This window comes from Anomaloglossus baeobatrachus, chromosome 4 (genome assembly GCF_048569485.1).
Source record: "Anomaloglossus baeobatrachus isolate aAnoBae1 chromosome 4, aAnoBae1.hap1, whole genome shotgun sequence".
Classification (NCBI taxonomy): Eukaryota; Metazoa; Chordata; class Amphibia; order Anura; family Aromobatidae; genus Anomaloglossus; species Anomaloglossus baeobatrachus.
Window position 1 is genome coordinate 674914766 of NC_134356.1, and position 16699 is coordinate 674931464.

General features: G+C 53.1%; 1 protein-coding gene across 2 annotated transcripts; it reads left to right on the top strand.

Moving 5' to 3' along the window:
• Window positions 1-50: 50 nt before the first annotated feature.
• On the top strand, window positions 51-13195 carry TRAPPC14 (trafficking protein particle complex subunit 14). Of its 2 annotated transcripts, none has more exons than XM_075346677.1 (11): window positions 51-500; window positions 1888-1983; window positions 2321-2450; window positions 3635-3721; window positions 3805-3925; window positions 4107-4254; window positions 4369-4451; window positions 4535-4704; window positions 4784-4938; window positions 5322-5518; window positions 10102-13195. In XM_075346677.1, exons 1-11 carry the CDS (start codon window positions 99-101, stop codon window positions 10253-10255), a joined length of 1743 nt encoding a protein of 580 aa, XP_075202792.1. In that variant the 5' UTR covers window positions 51-98; the 3' UTR covers window positions 10256-13195. The 2 variants fall into 2 exon arrangements, with proteins under 2 accessions (XP_075202792.1, XP_075202793.1); XM_075346678.1 differs by having other exon boundaries at window positions 51-482.
• The last annotated feature ends 3504 nt before the right edge of the window (window positions 13196-16699 follow it).

Here is a 16699-nt window from a genome sequence, read left to right on the forward strand (position 1 = left end):
AGGTTACTCTGTCGTCCCAGCTCCGCGCGCCTGCGCACTGCCGCGGGTCGGGCGCCCTCTGTCGGCGCTCGCTTGCTCTCCCCTGCCGGGATCTCATCATGGAGTCGCAGTGCGATTATTCCATGATCTTCCCGGCATGCCCCGTGTCACCGGCGGACCTCCCGGGCCGGTACCGCTCCCTCCCCCGCCGCAACCACCTCTACCTGGGGGAGACGCTGCGCTTCCTGCTCGTGCTGCGGCTCCGGAGTGCCGGGGAGGCCGGGCAGGACAGGGCGGGGTCGGAGGCCTGCTGCCGCGGGGACGGCGCTGCGGAGAGCCCGGGGTCTGAGCGCTGCTCCTGGGCCCCGCTGGCCTCTTCTCTGTCCGCTCTGGCCAGTGTGTGTCCGGGGGAGGAGGAGGAGGAAAGCGCGGAGCACGGAGGAGCCTACCGGGGCTGCAGAGCCATCCTCAGCCGGCAGCGGACAGCGGGGACCGGCGCGGGGGTGAGGACCGGGGAAGGGGTGAGGACCTGGGGAAGGGAAGAGGGTGGGTAGGACCTGGGGAAGGGAGGAGGACCTGGGGAAGGGAAGAGGAACTGGGGAAGGGAAGAGGACCTGGGGAAGGGAAGAGGGTGGGTAGGACCTGGGGAAGGTAGGGGGGGGTAGGACCTGGGGAAGGTAGGGGGGGGTAGGACCTGGGGAAGGTAGGGGGGGGTAGGACCTGGGGAAGGTAGGGGGGGTAGGACCTGGGGAAGGTAGGGGGGGGGGGGTAGGACCTGGGGAAGGTAGGGGGGGGGGGGGGTAGGACCTGGGGAAGGTAGGGGGGGGGTAGGACCTGGGGAAGGTAGGGGGGGGTAGGACCTGGGGAAGGGGTGAGGACCTGGGGAAGGGGTGAGGACCTGGGGAAGGGAAGAGGACCTGGGGAAGGGAAGAGGACCTGGGGAAGGGAAGAGGACCTGGGGAAGGGAAGAGGACCTGGGGAAGGGAAGAGGACCTGGGGAAGGGAGGAGGACCTGGGGAAGGTAGGGGGGGTAGGACCTGGGGAAGGGGGTTGGATTGGGGAAGGAGGGGGACCGAGGGGGGGGGGACAGAACGGGAGGGTGAGGACAGGGGAATGGGGAGCACCGGGAACAGAAGGTAGGAGTTAAGGGGTTGAGGATCGGGGGACAGACGGTAGGAGGACGGGAGGGGGAGCATCGGGGAAGGTAGCAGAATGGGAGGGAGAGCGCCGGGGAAGGTAGGAGGACCGAGGGAGGGGGAGGACCGGGGAAGGGGGTGAGGATCGGGGGACAGACTACGGTAGGAGTACGGGAGGGGTAGCACTGGAGAAGGTAGGAGGGGGGAGGACTGGCAGGGTGGACCCAACTCCTGACCCCCAACATCTGCCTGAGCCCAACACCAACCCTCGTCACCTTCGTGCCCTCATCGACTACCCATCACCTGCCTGACCCTCATTGGCCATCTAACTACCCATCACCTGCCTGCCCCGTGTCACCCACCCAATTACCCAATATCTGTCCGACCCTTGTCACCACTTGACTACCTGTCACCAGCCTGTCATCTGCCTACCCAACACCTGCCTGACCCCTGTCACCTGCCTGACCCCTGTCACCCCTGCCTACCTGATGCCTGACCCCCGTCACCTGATCACATCTCCTCTGATCCCGGCGTCTCCCACCAGTCAGACTTTGTCACCTTTCCCTCTTCAGGCTGCTCCTTAGTTGCGGTCCTGCAGTCCCTGATCTCCCGTCCATCGCCTCGTGTCCCCTCGCCTCCTCCCATGTCTCCTGACCTCCATCATTTGTCTTCTTGCAGAGCGCACTCATGTCACCCTGACGCCATCTCGTCACCGGTCCTCCTGCCGGTTCTGCTCCTGTCAGTTGTCACCCCTTCTCCTTATTTCTTGCAGACTCCGGTCACTGACCCCGTGGTCTCCTGTGATGAGGTCATTTTCCCCCTCTCCGTGTCTCTAGATCGCCTGCCGCCCACCACAGTCAAAGCGAAGGTAAGTGATGGATGGCAGCGGCCGCTCCCCCTGTGGGCGTCTAAAGTTCAGCTTCTGCTGATGTGTCCCCTCTGCTTTACACTGCATCTCTGCACTATGAGAACTCCAGCTGTCCCGGGGGGAAGCGGGCGGCCGGGTGTCCCGGGGGGAGGCGGACGGCCTGTGGCGATAGAGGCGGTATAATATGACATAAATATATGACCCCCCTTTAGCAGCTGTGCAGTCCTCCTCAGTTTTGCTCTACCGTCGGTCTCGCTCTTCTTACTGTCGGGGGATGGGGTTCCTGTACAGGCCTCGTCTCACGTCCGCCTCTTTCCTTTTCCTCCCTCTTTCCCAGATTGTGGTCACCGTGTGGAGGAGGGATTCTGACCAGTCTCAGGTGAGGACCCTCGGATATCGCTCCCTGCTGCTGAACTCCACCCCAGGTCAAATCTTTAAGGAGGAGCAGGCGACGTTCAAGGCTCAAGGTGAATAGTGAGGGTCCAGAGGGCTGAGGGGCTTCTGAGATCTCCACTTTAAGGGTGGTCATAAGTGGCATTCTGCAGTGGTGATCTGTGCACCTCAGCTGCTGCAGAACCTCATAATACACAGCTTAGATGCTGCAGAAGCTCATAATACACAGCTTAGATGCTGCAGAAGCTCATAAGACGCCTACAAGAAACTCAAAACGTTTAAACATATAAAAGAAAATCCATTATGTATACCCCTCCAAGAATGCTAGAACTGGGTTTTGCTTATCAGGTGCCTCCCCCCCCCCCAAAAAAAAAACTAAAAAAACAACAACCCCAAAACACCTAAACACCTTCCAACTGTGTCCGGTCTCACCCACCTCCTTCTCTCATGCCAGATCCCCTTCCTCCTCTCGTGTCAGATATTCCCGCTCCTTCCCTTCATCCTCTCGTTTGTCCCCCATGCTCTTCCTGTCTTGTCTGATTTTTTTTTTTTTTCCTCCTCACCTTCCTCCTTTGGTCCCCTGCATATTCCTCCTTCCATGTCTGGTCCCCCCACCATCCTTTTCTCGTGTCTGATTTAACCCGTCTCCGTCGTCCTCTCCGTTTCCCCGCCCTCCGTCGGCCTCTCCGTTTCCCCGCCCTCCGTCGGCCTCTCCGTTTCCCCGCCCTCCGTCGGCCTCTCCGTTTCCCCGCCCTCCGTCGGCCTCTCCGTTTCCCCGCCCTCCGTCGGCCTCTCCGTTTCCCCGCCCTCCGTCGGCCTCTCCGTTTCCCCGCCCTCCGTCGTCCTCTCCGTTTCCCCGCCCTCCGTCGTCCTCTCCGTTTCCCCGCCCTCCGTCGGCCTCTCCGTTTCCCCGCCCTCCGTCGGCCTCTCCGTTTCCCCGCCCTCCGTCGGCCTCTCCGTTTCCCCGCCCTCCGTCGGCCTCTCCGTTTCCCCGCCCTCCGTCGGCCTCTCCGTTTCCCCGCCCTCCGTCGGCCTCTCCGTTTCCCCCGCCCTGCGTCGGCCTCTCGTTTCTATTCCCCCCCCAATCTTCCTCCTTCCGTGTCCTGTCCCTCCACACATTACTCCTCCTCTTGTGTCTGGTCCACCCATTCTCCCCCTTTCTTGTCCGGTCGTCCCACCTTCCTGCTCCCGTGTCTGGGCCCCCCCACCGTAGGCCCCCACCTCCTTCCTCTGTACTGACCGCTCTTCTCTCTCGCAGTGAGTACCCTCCTCACCGTGCTCCCACCTCCCACCCTCAGGTGCCGTCAGATCAACATATCTGGGAAACACCTCACAGCTCTGAAAGGTGAGATGATGAAGACACGGGGACCGCGGAGGTGAGTGCCCCCCGGCCGTACACCCCACCTCACCCGCCTCTCTCCCCCGCAGTGCTGAACACCTCCTCTCAGGACGAGCTCTGTATTCGGGACGTGCGGATCCTCCCCAACTTTAATGCCAGTTACCTGCCCGTGATGCCCGATGGCTCCGTGCTGCTTGTGGACAACGTGTGGTAAGATGCTGAGCCGCACCCCCTGTGCCGCACGGGCGCGCGGTGCCCTCTGCCTATCGGGCGCGCGGTGGGCCCCCTCTGCCGCTCGGGCACGCGTTGGGCCCCCTCTGCCGCGCGGTGGGCCCCCTCTGCCGCTCGGCCGCCCCTCACACCAGTAACGTGTCCTCTTCCCTCCCTGCAGTCACCAGTCTGGAGACGTCAGCATGGCCGCCTTCCTGCGCCTGCACAGCTGCTCCTCCCAGTTACCCAGCATGCTCTGCTCCCTGGAGGAGCACAACTTCCTATTCCAGCTGCAGACAGGAGAGCGCCCCCCTGAGGACGCCAAAGAGGTGAGCTGATGCCCTTCCCTGCCATGTTCAGGACCTCTGCTTGCTGTGTGTGGATGGTTGTGTTCTCCGCTGCGCCCCCCCATCCCCGGTCCGTCACGATCTCCTTTCCCTCAGGGTCTGGAGGTTCCTCTCATCGCTATTATCCACTGGTCCACCCCAAAGCTGCCGTTCACCTCTGGGATCTACACCCATTACCGGTGAGTCCGTGCAGCTGTCGACGGGGCCTGTAGATGGCGCCAGCACTTGGTGATGTCCGTCCTCATTGCCTCGTGCCTTCCAGGCTGCCCAGTATTCGTCTGGAGAGGCCGCGGTTCGTGATGACGGCGCGCTGTGACTCCCCGGTACAGACGCACACCCCGTTCAGGGTCACATACACGCTGCTGAACGACCTGCAGGACTTCCTCGCTGTGCGACTGGTCTGGACCCCCGATACCAACATGGCAGCGATTGGTGAGTGTTATACAGGGCCTGGAGAGCGGGTGGTCCGGGGGAGGGGCCTCATGTAACACTCCTCATCCTCTCCCCACAGCTCGATGTCTGTCAGAGGAGGAGCGGCGTGTCACGCAGGCAGCGCAGGAGGCCGTCGTGTGTTACACCCCGATAAATAGCTTGGGGTTCTGTCGGAAAGGAAGCTCCGTCACCATCGGGGTCACATTCATGGCGCTAAAGGCCGGGCTGTTCGAGGTGAGAACCGAAGGGTACATACAGGAGGGTGACGCTGGGGCGCGGGAGGGTGACGCCGCTGACGCTGGGGCACAGGAGGCTGACGCTGGGGCGCGGGAGGGTGACGCCGCTGACGCTGGGGCGCGGGAGGGTGACGCCGCTGACGCTGGGGCGCGGGAGGGTGACGCCGCTGACGCTGGGGCGCGGGAGGGTGACGCCGCTGACGCTGGGGCGCGGGAGGGTGCTGACGCTGGGGCGCGGGAGGGTGCTGACGCTGGGGCGCGGGAGGGTGACGCCGCTGACGCTGGGGCGCGGGAGGGTGACGCTGGGGCGCGGGAGGCTGACACTGGGGCGTAGGAGGGTGACGCCGCTGACGCTTACCACTCCCTTCTCTCCGATCTCAGCTCTCGCAGCACATGAAGCTGAAGCTGCAGTTCACGGCCAGCGTGTCTCAGGCTCCTCCGGACGCTCGTCCCGTCTCACGCAGAAGTAGTCCCAGCAGCCCGGCCCTGAGGGACCTGGAGCGACAGCAGCTAGGGGGCGCTCTCGGGAGGTCACAGTCCTTCTCTCACCAGCAGCCTCCTCGTGGGCAGCTCATCAGGTAGGAGAGACTATAATGGTATATATCCAGGTGGACCGGTCTCTATTGTGAGAGGACTGACCCTGTACACAGATATATCATATACACTGAGCTGAAATAGAAACCCTTTTCTTGTTGCTCCCATTTCCCCCTTTTTCAGGAGCTGAACTCAAAGATCTAAGACTCTCAAAATCAGTCACAAATTTGTCTAAACCTGTGAAGTGAGCGCTTACCCTTCACCAAGATAATCCATCCACCTCACAGGTGCGGCATATCAAGGTGCTGATTAGGTAGTGATTATTGCACAGGTGTGCCTTAGGCTGGCCAGCCTAAGTTACACCTGTGCAATAATCATCTCTAAAATTTGCAGAACACCTCTCCTTTGTGCCAGACCCCATCGAATATGAACATTTGCCCACTCAAGTCGGTTATGACGATGAACTGCAGTCAGGTGGAGACTTCCCTGAGACGTTGTTGACAGTTTGCGCAGGAATTCTTTGGTTTTGCACCGATTGTTGCAGCTGCTGTCCGTATAGCCAGTCTTAGGCGATCTTGGAGGTGAAGATGCTGGATGTAGAGGTTGGGCTGGGGCGGTTACACGTGGTCTGTGGTTGTGAGGTTGGTTGAATTTACTGCCAAATTCTCTGAAACGCCTTTGGAGACAGCGTACGGTAGAGAAATGAAGATTCAATTCATGGACAACAGCTCTCGAGGACATTCCTGCAGTCAGCAGCCAGATGTGCACTCCCTCAAAACCTGCAACATCTGTGGTAATGTGCTGTGATAAAACGGCACATTTTAGAGTGGCGTCTTATTGTGGCCAGCCTAAAGCACACCTGAGCAATAATCATGCCTAAGGCGCACCTGTGCAATAATAGTGCTGCCTAAGGCGCACCTGTGCAATAATAGTGCTGCCTAAGGCGCACCTGTGCAATAATAGTGCTGCCTAAGGTGCACCTGTGCAATAATAGTGCTGCCTAAGGCGCACCTGTGCAATAATAGTGCTGCCTAAGGCGCACCTGTGCAATAATAGTGCTGCCTAAGGCGCACCTGTGCAATAATAGTGCTGCCTAAGGCGCACCTGTGCAATAATAGTGCTGCCTAAGGCGCACCTGTGCAATAATAGTGCTGCCTAAGGCGCACCTGTGCAATAATAGTGCTGCCTAAGGTGCACCTGTGCAATAATAGTGCTGCCTAAGGTGCACCTGTGCAATAATAGTGCTGCCTAAGGCGCACCTGTGCAATAATAGTGCTGCCTAAGGCGCACCTGTGCCATAATCGTTCTGCCTAATTATAGTAGTATTAATCGCAATAATCGTAGATGCACCTGTGCAATAATCGAGCTGTCTAAGGCACACCTGTGCAATAATCATGGTAAGGTACACCTGTGCAATAATTGTGCTGCCTAAGGCGCACCTGTGCAATAATCGTGCTGTCTAATAAGGATCTTGATCTGTCACACCTGTGAGGCGGATGGCTTATCTTGGAAAAGGAGAAATGCTCATTAACACAGGTTTAGACAAATTTGTGAACAATATTTGAGAGAAAAAGACCTTTAGTGCCCATAGAAAAAATCTTACATCTCAGCTCATGAAAAATGCATCCATTGAGTTTATGGAGGTCCAATAAATCAAAATGTAAAATTAAACTCGCATGGTTAACAGAAAAAAAAGCGCTATCCCAGAGACAGAGGTTATAAAAAAAAAAGTAGAAAATAACTAGAAAATATAAAAAAAAAAAAATAAATAAAAATCCGTGGGAAAATAGTGTGGCGGTCCGGAGGGGGAGACAGAACATTCAATATACAGTGCCTACAAGTAGTATTCAACCCCCTGCAGATTTATGAGGTTTACACATTCGGAATGAACTTGGCATTGTGACATTTGGACTGTAGATCAGCCTGGAAGTGTGAAATGCAGCAAAAAAGGTTATTTCTTTTTTTATTTTTTTTTTAATTTGTGAAAAGTTTATTCAGAGGTCATTTATTATTCAACCCCTCAAACTACCAGAATTCTGTTTGGTTCCCCTAAAGTATTAAGAAGTATTTCAGGCACAAAGAACAATGAGCTTCACATGTTTGGATTAATTATCTCTTTTTCCAGCCTTTTCTAACTAATTAAGACCCTCCCCAAACTTGTGAACAGCACTCATACTTGGTCAACATGGGAAAGACAAAGGAGCATTCCAAGGCCATCAGAGACAAGATCGTGGAGGGTCACAAGGCTGGCAAGGGGTACAAAACCCTTTCCAAGGAGTTGGGCCTACCTGTCTCCACTGTTGGGAGCATCATCCGGAAGTGGAAGGCTTATGGAACTACTGTTAGCCTTCCACGGCCTGGACAGCCTTTGAAAGTTTCCACCCGTGCCGAGGCCAGGCTTGTCCGAAGAGTCAAGGCTAACCCAAGGACAACAAGGAAGGAGCTCCGGGAAGATCTCATGGCAGTGGGGACATTGGTTTCAGTCAATACCATAAGTAACGTACTCCACCGCAATGGTCTCCGTTCCAGACGAGCCCGTAAGGTACCTTTACTTTCAAAGCGTCATGTCAAGGCTCGTCTACAGTTTGCTCATGATCACTTGGAGGACTCTGAGACAGACTGGTTCAAGGTTCTCTGGTCTGACGAGACCAAGATCGAGATCTTTGGTGCCAACCACACACGTGACGTTTGGAGACTGGATGGCACTGCATACGACCCCAAGAATACCATCCCTACAGTCAAGCATGGTGGTGGCAGCATCATGCTGTGGGGCTGTTTCTCAGCCAAGGGGCCTGGCCATCTGGTCCGCATCCATGGGAAGATGGATAGCACGGCCTACCTGGAGATTTTGGCCAAGAACCTCCGCTCCTCCATCAAGGATCTTAAGATGGGTCGTCATTTCATCTTCCAACAAGACAACGTCCCAAAGCACACAGCCAAGAAAACCAAGGCCTGGTTCAAGAGGGAAAAAATCAAGGTGTTGCAGTGGCCTAGTCAGTCTCCTGACCTTAACCCAATTGAAAACTTGTGGAAGGAGCTCAAGATTAAAGTCCACATGAGACACCCAAAGAACCGTAGATAACTTGGAGAAGATCTGCATGGAGGAGTGGGCCAAGATAACTCCAGAGACCTGTGCCGGCCTGATCAGGTCTTATAAAAGACGATTATTAGCTGTAATTGCAAACAAGGGTTATTCCATAAAATATTAAGCCTAGGGGTTGAATAATAATTGACCCACACTTTTATGTTGAAAATTCATTAAAATTTAACTGAGGAACATAACTTGTTGGTTTGTAAGATTTATGCATCTGTTAATAAATCCTGCTCTTGTTTGAAGTTTGCAGGCTCCAACTTATTTGCATCTTATCAAACCTGCTAAATCTGCAGGGGGTTGAATACTACTTGTAGGCACTGTACAATCTGCAGGGGGTTGAATACTACTTGTAGGCACTGTGTATCTGTTCAGGAGGGAAACTGAGAAACAGGAGTGACAAGTGAAGAGAGGTTCACTGTAAAGTCTATGGGAGCGGAGGAGCTGCTGGTCACCAGCACTGGGGGGCGCTGTTACATTGTTTCCTATGATCAGTAAGGACATGTTTAACTCTTTCCTGTCAGGATGTATTATGAGGTTATACGTCTTTAATGTTTGTCGTCTAGATTTTACTTTTTTCTGTTAACTATTTAAATGCAGTTTCCGATCTCTGATAGCTGCATTTACAGGCGCGTGGATAGCTGTGTCCCAACATACCTGTGCTCTGGCATTCTGGGGTCTGCTGAAGACCCCTGTACTGAAGGCCAATATGCAACTTAGGCCGGTTTCACACATCCGGCTTTTCGCCGGTTTGCCGGATCCGGCGTTGTCCCATACAGTGACTACAGTACAGTGACAGCGCAACAAGCGCCGGTCACGTGCTGTCATGTGACCGGCGCATGTGACCCGGAAGTTACAGCGCTGTCACTGTACTGTATTGTCTGTATGGGAGAGCGCCGGATCCGGCAAACCGGCGAAAAGCCGGATGTGTGAAACCGGCCTTATTATTATTTTATTTATTTTCATTGCTGTGTAAAGTGGTTGTTTGCAGGGTTAAAAAAAAATACAGTAAAATAAAAAACTGGAAAAAAAATATAATTTTATAAAATATAATTATAATTTAATATTTATATAATTTGTAAAAAAAAAAAGTGAATCATGCCCCATTAAACAAAACTAAATATAAATAAATGAAAAAAAAATAATTTATTTATATAAACCAAACATGTTTGGACTTAATCGGATGTGTAAATACCAATTTGTCAAAATATAAAATTGTTAAAAATACAGTAAAAAAGTTTAAAAAAAAAAAAAAAAAAAAAAAATATATAAAAATTTGAAGAATAAAATCCAAAATTAAAACAAATATTTGCTATTCACATGTTCACATGTCCAATCAATCAAAATGTAAAATTATTCCAATAAATAAGAAATTAGAAAAATGCAAAATTGTAAGAAGTAAGAAGTGATCAAAATCTGGTATATGCACAATATTATCAATAAACTCGCGCCTGGGAAGTGTGAGGCTGCAGGGGCGGAGTTGGCAGTTGAGCAGGGAAGTTGGTGACGGCTTCTGTCCTGTTTGTGTCTCCCTAGGACCGGCAGTGTGATGGAGCGACGTGCGATCACTCCACCCGTGGGGTCCCCCTTGGGTCGGCCGCTCTATTTGCCCCCTGAGCGAGCCGCTCTGTCTTTGGATAAAATTGCAAAGCGCCAATGCAAAGTCCTGGTGGTGAACCCGGTCCAGTGACCCCCGCAGCCCCCGGCCTTGTCAGAGAAGACTTATCCCAGCCCCCTCCCATCTGTGGAGACAAGGGGGCGCCAACAAAGTCTGGAATGGACCAAGAGGCCTGTGCTGGAGCCAAATCCTGGATATGGGGATCAGGGGCCAACGTGAGCCCCCAAGCCAAATAGTCTCCACTAGATGGGGGTTCAACCTATGGAGACCCGACTCTGTGGTGGCATGGAGCTGAACGCAGCCCGACATGGGTAACTGGGCCAAATGAAGCTTGTGTGGCGGGAACAGGCGGGAGGGAGTGGGAGCCAAGCAGTCTGTGGATAGGGACCGTAAGCCCTGCCTACGCGAACATGAAGTGGGCCCTGTCCATGCAAACAGGAAGCGGGCCCTGTCCATGCAGACAGGAAGTGAGGCCAAGCCCTATCCATGCAGACAGGAAACGGGCCCGGGCCCTGTCCGTGCAGACAGGAAACGGGCCCTGTCCGTGCAGACAGGAAACGGGCCCTGTCCGTGCAGACAGGAAACGGGCCCTGTCCGTGCAGACAGGAAACGGGCCCTGTCCGTGCAGACAGGAAACGGGCCCTGTCCGTGCAGACAGGAAGTGAGGCCAAGCCCTGTCCATGCAGACAGGAAACGAGCCCAAGCCCTGTCCATGCAGACAGGAAGCGAGCCCAAGCCCTGTCCATGCAGACAGGAAGCGAGCCCAAGCCCTGTCCATGCAGACAGGAAGCGAGCCCAAGCCCTGTCTATGCAGACAGGAAGCGAGCCCAAGCCCTGTCCATGCAGACAGGAAGCGAGCCCAAGCCCTGTCCATGCAGACAGGAAGCGAGCCCAAGCCCTGTCCATGCAGACAGGAAGCGAGCCCGGGCCCTGTCCACGCAGACAGGAAGTGAGCCCGGGCCCTGCCAAAACAGACAGGAAACTGGCCCTGTCCACGCAGACAGGAAGTGAGCACAAACACTGTCCATGCAGACAGGAAGCGTGCTCTGTCCATGCAGACAGGAAGTGAGCCCTGTCCCTGCCAAAACAGACAGGAAGTGTGCCCAGGTCCTGTCCACGCAGACAGGTAGCGGGTCCAAGCCCTGCCCACGTGGATGGATAAAGGACCCAAAGGGAAAAGGGTGGGATTAAGGTACTTCAGGCTAACGTTCCATCCTGGCCATGGTATTGTTTGGCCGGATGTTCCCGCTCCAGCACATTTTTATGTTTACATTTTTTTATTTTCGGTCTTTTAATTATTATTTATACATTTCACACTCTGGACTTCTGCACTCGCCCGGGACCCCCTGTGATTGTAAGGGCAGCTGCGGGGGCCGGTGAGCGAGTTTACACGTTACTGTCAGTATATACACTGGAGCCCAGTGCCGGTCCGGATACACGGAGGTGATCCGCCACGGCAGGGGGGGCACTTACTTACGGCAGGAGCACGCTTTTTTTTGTAATATTAGAATTTCAGGTCAGGTGTTAATTTAATGGGAAAAAAGCTGAATTGTGTTTATGATCAGTGTAAGGCTGTGTTCACACCTTCCGCGTTTGTTGCGTTTTTGTTGCTTTTGTGTGAATTAAGCTAACTTTATTTCAACGTGTACTGTAGACAAATGACACCAACAACACAGCCAAAAAAACACGACAAAAAAGCAGCAAAATCGCAATATGTGAACATAGCCTTACAGTCCAGCAATAGGGGCTGGGTATTGTGTGATTTCAGATGCCAAAATTGTACAGAATGGGCATGGAAGAATTCCTGCTCCACCTGCTGGAGGTTACACTGTACTGCGCCTCGGCTCCTCCACCTGCTGGAGGCTGCCCCGCACTGCGCCTCGGCTCCTCCACCTGCTGGTGGTTGCCCCGCAGTGCGCCTCGGCTGGAGGCTGCGCTGAATGGAAAGGGGGAAGGGATGGATGTTTCTCACACTGGATTCTGGGGGCAATAGGGGCTGCCCCCAGTTGGGATGATGAGGGTGCCGGGTACTCGGTACTACAGAGGGATCACTGCTCCCTATCCTGCATGAGAATGACTTTTTAGACTTCAGAGGACAATGCAGGTGGAGGGACCACTGCTCCCCTTTGTTACAGAATGGCTGCAACATATAATGGACCAAAAAACACAATAATAGGTAAAGTATCCATCAACAATCGGCAGGTGACCCTGCGGGGGAAAGGTCGGTGCCCCGGCATCAATATTACAGGGGAGCTCCACTGTACAGAGGAGGAGTGCGGCGCCGAGGCCTCCAGACGCTGAACCTCCACTGAGCAGCGCTGTACAAAGGAGGAGTGCGGCGCCGGGGCCTCTGGACGCTGAGTCTCCACTCTGCAGCACTGTACAGAGGAGGAGTGTGGCCCCAAGGCCTCTGGCCGCTGAGTCTCCACTGAACAGCACTATACAGAGGAGGAGTGTGAGGCCAGGGCCTCTGGATGCTGAGTCTCCACAAACAGCACTGTACAGAGGAGGAGTGTGAGGCCAGGGCCTCTGGATGCTGAGTCTCCACTAAGCAGCACTGTACAGAGGAGTGCGGCGCCGGGGCCTTGAGAAGCTGAGTCTCCACTGGGCAGCACTGCACAGAGGAGGAGTGCGGTGCCGAGGCCTCTGGATGCTGAGTCTCCACTGAGCAGCGCTGTACAGTGGAGGAGTGCGGCGCCGGGGCCTCTGGACGGTGAAGTTTGCTCTGTAAGATACCTGGATTGTGTCTGGTGATTTCTATGTCCTGCTTCGTCTGTACCGGGGAAGGGGTCATTACGCACAACTGCACGTGTTACTTACTCGCCGATATGTGGGGGTGACGTCCCCCCCCCCAAACTGCACTTATCACCCCCGAACATTCCTGCCAATACTTGAGCGCTTTCTGTGAGCCCCGGACGGTACACACTGGAGAATCAGGATTTGTCGCACTTTATGTTTTATGTCTTTTATTATTTATTTTGATCAAACAGAATACAGACCTCCACCCACCTTCGCGCAGAGCCTCCGCTGTCGTTATTGTAAACCTCCACCCCCGCCAGGCGCCGCTGGGCATGGTACTCCAGGAACACCGCCCGTATTTATATGTAAACTGCACCATTTGATTTTTACAAGCACCTAGTTTCCCTGCAGAATGAGTTAACTGAGAATCCTTCAGTGAGTCTATTCTGACGTAACCGATATTTGTACTTTTCTGAGCTCTTCTTGGCTAATGTATGACTACAGAGTTCAGCTCACCATTCATGTGCTAATAAATCAGCCGAGAGGAGCTCAGAAAAAGACTGGGAAGAGCTATAGCCTCCCTGTCACAATGAGCTCACTGACAGATTCTCAGTTACCTCATTTTTGCAGTGAAAGTAAAACAAACAAACAAAAAAATAAATCGCACGGTGCACAATTTATGACACTGAATTGCAAAAATAATTTGTATCCAAAAACTCCTTGTGTAAGAAAAAAAAATATATTTTATATACTGTATATATTTTATATATATATATATATATATATATATATATATAATGTATAATATATATTTTTTATTTTATTTTTAAAAATGAACTCCCAGCTGAGGACTGTGGCACAAGAGCGCAGAGCCATCCGGGATTAGGAAAAAAAAAAAAAAAAAGTGGCTGCTGGCTTGCTTCCTCCCCCTCCCCTCCCCCCCATTTATAGCGCCATCTGTGTCCGCAGGTCGTGTCCAGTATTGCAGCCCAGCTCCATTCATTTCTCTAATGCAGAGTTGCAATACCAGACACCATCCATGGGTAGGTGAGAAGCTGCCGCCCAGAAGGTGGATCCACACTAGTCGGGTGCCATCGCCAGGATCAGACGCAGAAGAAGATGTACGCACCGCTGCACAGGAAGTTATTGCTCTTATCAACCCAGGGAGAAGTATCACTAATAGCCCAGGGCTGAGACTGCTGTGGATAAAACGGATTGGCTCAAACTTCATAATCATCAACTTCAGGTTTCTCATTTTGCCCCCTTCCCCCTGTGTGTGTAACATTCAGCTTCCTCCTGTGTGTAACATTCGGCTTCCTCCTGTGTGTGACATCCGGCTTCCTCCTGTGTGTAACATTCGGCTTCCTCCTGTGTGTAACATTCGGCTTCCTCCTGTGTGTGACATCCGGCTTCCTCCTGTGTGTGACATTCGGCTTCCTCCTGTGTGTGACATTCGGCTTCCTCCTGTGTGTGACATTCGGCTTCCTCCTGTGTGTGACATTCGGCTTCCTCCTGTGTGTGACATCCGTCTTCCTCCTGTGTGTGACATCCGTCTTCCCCTTACCCCGTGTGTGACATCTGGCTCCCCCTTCCCCCGTGTGTGACATCCGGCTCCCCCTTACCCCGTGTGTGACATCCGGCTCCCCCTTCCCCCGTGTGTGACATCCGGCTCCCCCTTCCCCCGTGTGTGACATCCGGCTCCCCCTTCCCCCGTGTGTGACATCCGGCTTCCCCTTACCCCGTGTGTGACATCCGGCTCCCCCTTCCCCCGTGTGTGACATCCGGCTCCCCCTTCCCCCGTGTGTGACATCCGGCTCCCCCTTCCCCCGTGTGTGACATCCGGCTCCCCCTTCCCCCACCATCCCCAAACTCCTCCTGGTGTGTAACGTCCGGCCTTCTCCCTCCCTCGGGTTGTAAGGCCTGGTCCTCACCCTCCACTATACACTGGAGATCAAAATTAGAGAACAGCGCACAATTTCCTAAATGTTGCGGTCATTGTGTCGTCCTATGTGATTATATCCTCACATGAAGAATCTCGCAGGATTTTCCGCTTATTTCATAAACTGCATTTATTGTAAAGCAAATAATAATGTAAATGAGATAAATGAAGAAGACACGGACTAAAATTAGAGAGCACTTTCAGATCCCTGCAAGTTATTGGTGTTAATCTGCACCTGGTGCTAATTTCCTTAATTATCTGACAAACCCTATGTAACTTTCCAGTTTGCACTGACTTAGCCGGTCCAAATTAACTGAAAGCCTCCGGCAGCAGGTTGTCCAGATGAAGGCCAAAGGGGTGACCCTATCAGCCATAGCAAGAGAAGTTGGTCGTTCCAAGTCTGTGATTTGAGAATATTGTATCTTTACATCACAAACTTTTTCAAGTCCCCCAAGTAGGCTGGTCATCCTCTAAAGACGAATGCAAGAGAGGACAGGATAATGCAGAGAATCTTCATGGGTAATCGTTTCACCACTGCAGCTGGAGTTGCCGCCAGTTCCACACTGAACAGGGTCAGGATTTGTCTCGTCATACAGGGTCACAACGTGTAAGAGCATTTGGACTGAAAGCCGACTCTCCAGTGACCAAACCTCTCATTAGCAGAAAGAATCACAAGGCTAGACTCACCTTTGGTGAGGAGCATGTTGTGTGGACAGAGGAGAAGTGGCCACAGCTCATTTTAGTGATGGAAGGAAGTTTAATTTATTTGGGTGTGATGGGAAACATTATGTTCATTCACAAACTGGTGAAAGACTGAACCCAAAGTGTGTTAAGGAGTCAGTGAAATGCGGTGGAGGGAGGGTCATGGTTTGGGGAATGTTTTCTGCAGCAGGAGTTGGACCTCTCATACAGCTACATGGCAGAGTAACTGCAAGTGTGGATCAGAACCTTCTTCACAACACGTGGCTCATCACTTGTGTCCATCACTCAATCAGCAGCAGTTTTCATGCAGGACAATGCCCCCTGTCACACAGCAAATTGGGGAAAGCCGATCCTGGAAACAATGAAATGACCGCAGCCCAGAGTCCTGATCTAAACCCAATAGAAAACCTCTGGAAAATCCTGGGTGACGAAGTTATGGCCAAGAAACAGACAACAGTCAAAGAACTGTGGAGAGACTGGAAGAAGAGTGGGCCAAAATCCCACCAGAGCAGTGTGAGGGACTAGTGATGTCCTGTGGCCGCAGATGTGCGGCAGTCATTCACAGCGACGGCCGGTGCACGTCCTACTGATTGTGACTGTTGTCACCTGAAGAACATTTACTGATCATCTCTCTACAGTCATTGCTGGTCTCTAATTATCATCATCACGTTTTGGGCAAAATAAAGGTTTTATGTTATAAACTTTGGATCTTCTGTAAAACCCTGCTCTAGTGGCATGGTGCACCCCTTACAGGAAACCGGAGCATGGTCATCAATGGAGATCACATTATTTCTGAAAAAAGCAAGTGATCATTCTCTAATTTTGATCTCCAGTGTATATCCTCTGACCACCCCCTGCCCACAGTGTGTAACATGTGCCCTCACTATATATATAGTTGAAACCAGAGGTTTCCCTCCGCTCTCTATACAGACACATCTGCAGGTTTTTCCCTCCGCTCTCTATACAGACACATCTGCAGGTTTTCCCTCCGCTCTCTATACAGACACATCTGCAGGTTTTCCCTCCGCTCTCTATACAGACGCATCTGCAGGTTTTCCCTCCGCTCTCTATACAGACACATCTGCAGGTTTTCCCTCCGCTCTCTATACAGACGCATCTGCAGGTTTTCCTCTCCT

Coding starts and splice junctions, on each gene's coding strand:
- TRAPPC14 (XM_075346677.1), top strand. CDS start 99: ATGGAGTCGCAGTGCGATTATTCCATGATCTTCCCGGCATGCCCCGTG. Junction 3,926..4,106: donor CTGCTTGTGGACAACGTGTG/GTAAGATGCTGA, acceptor CCCTCCCTGCAG/TCACCAGTCTGGAGACGTCA. Junction 4,939..5,321: donor TAAAGGCCGGGCTGTTCGAG/GTGAGAACCGAA, acceptor CTCCGATCTCAG/CTCTCGCAGCACATGAAGCT.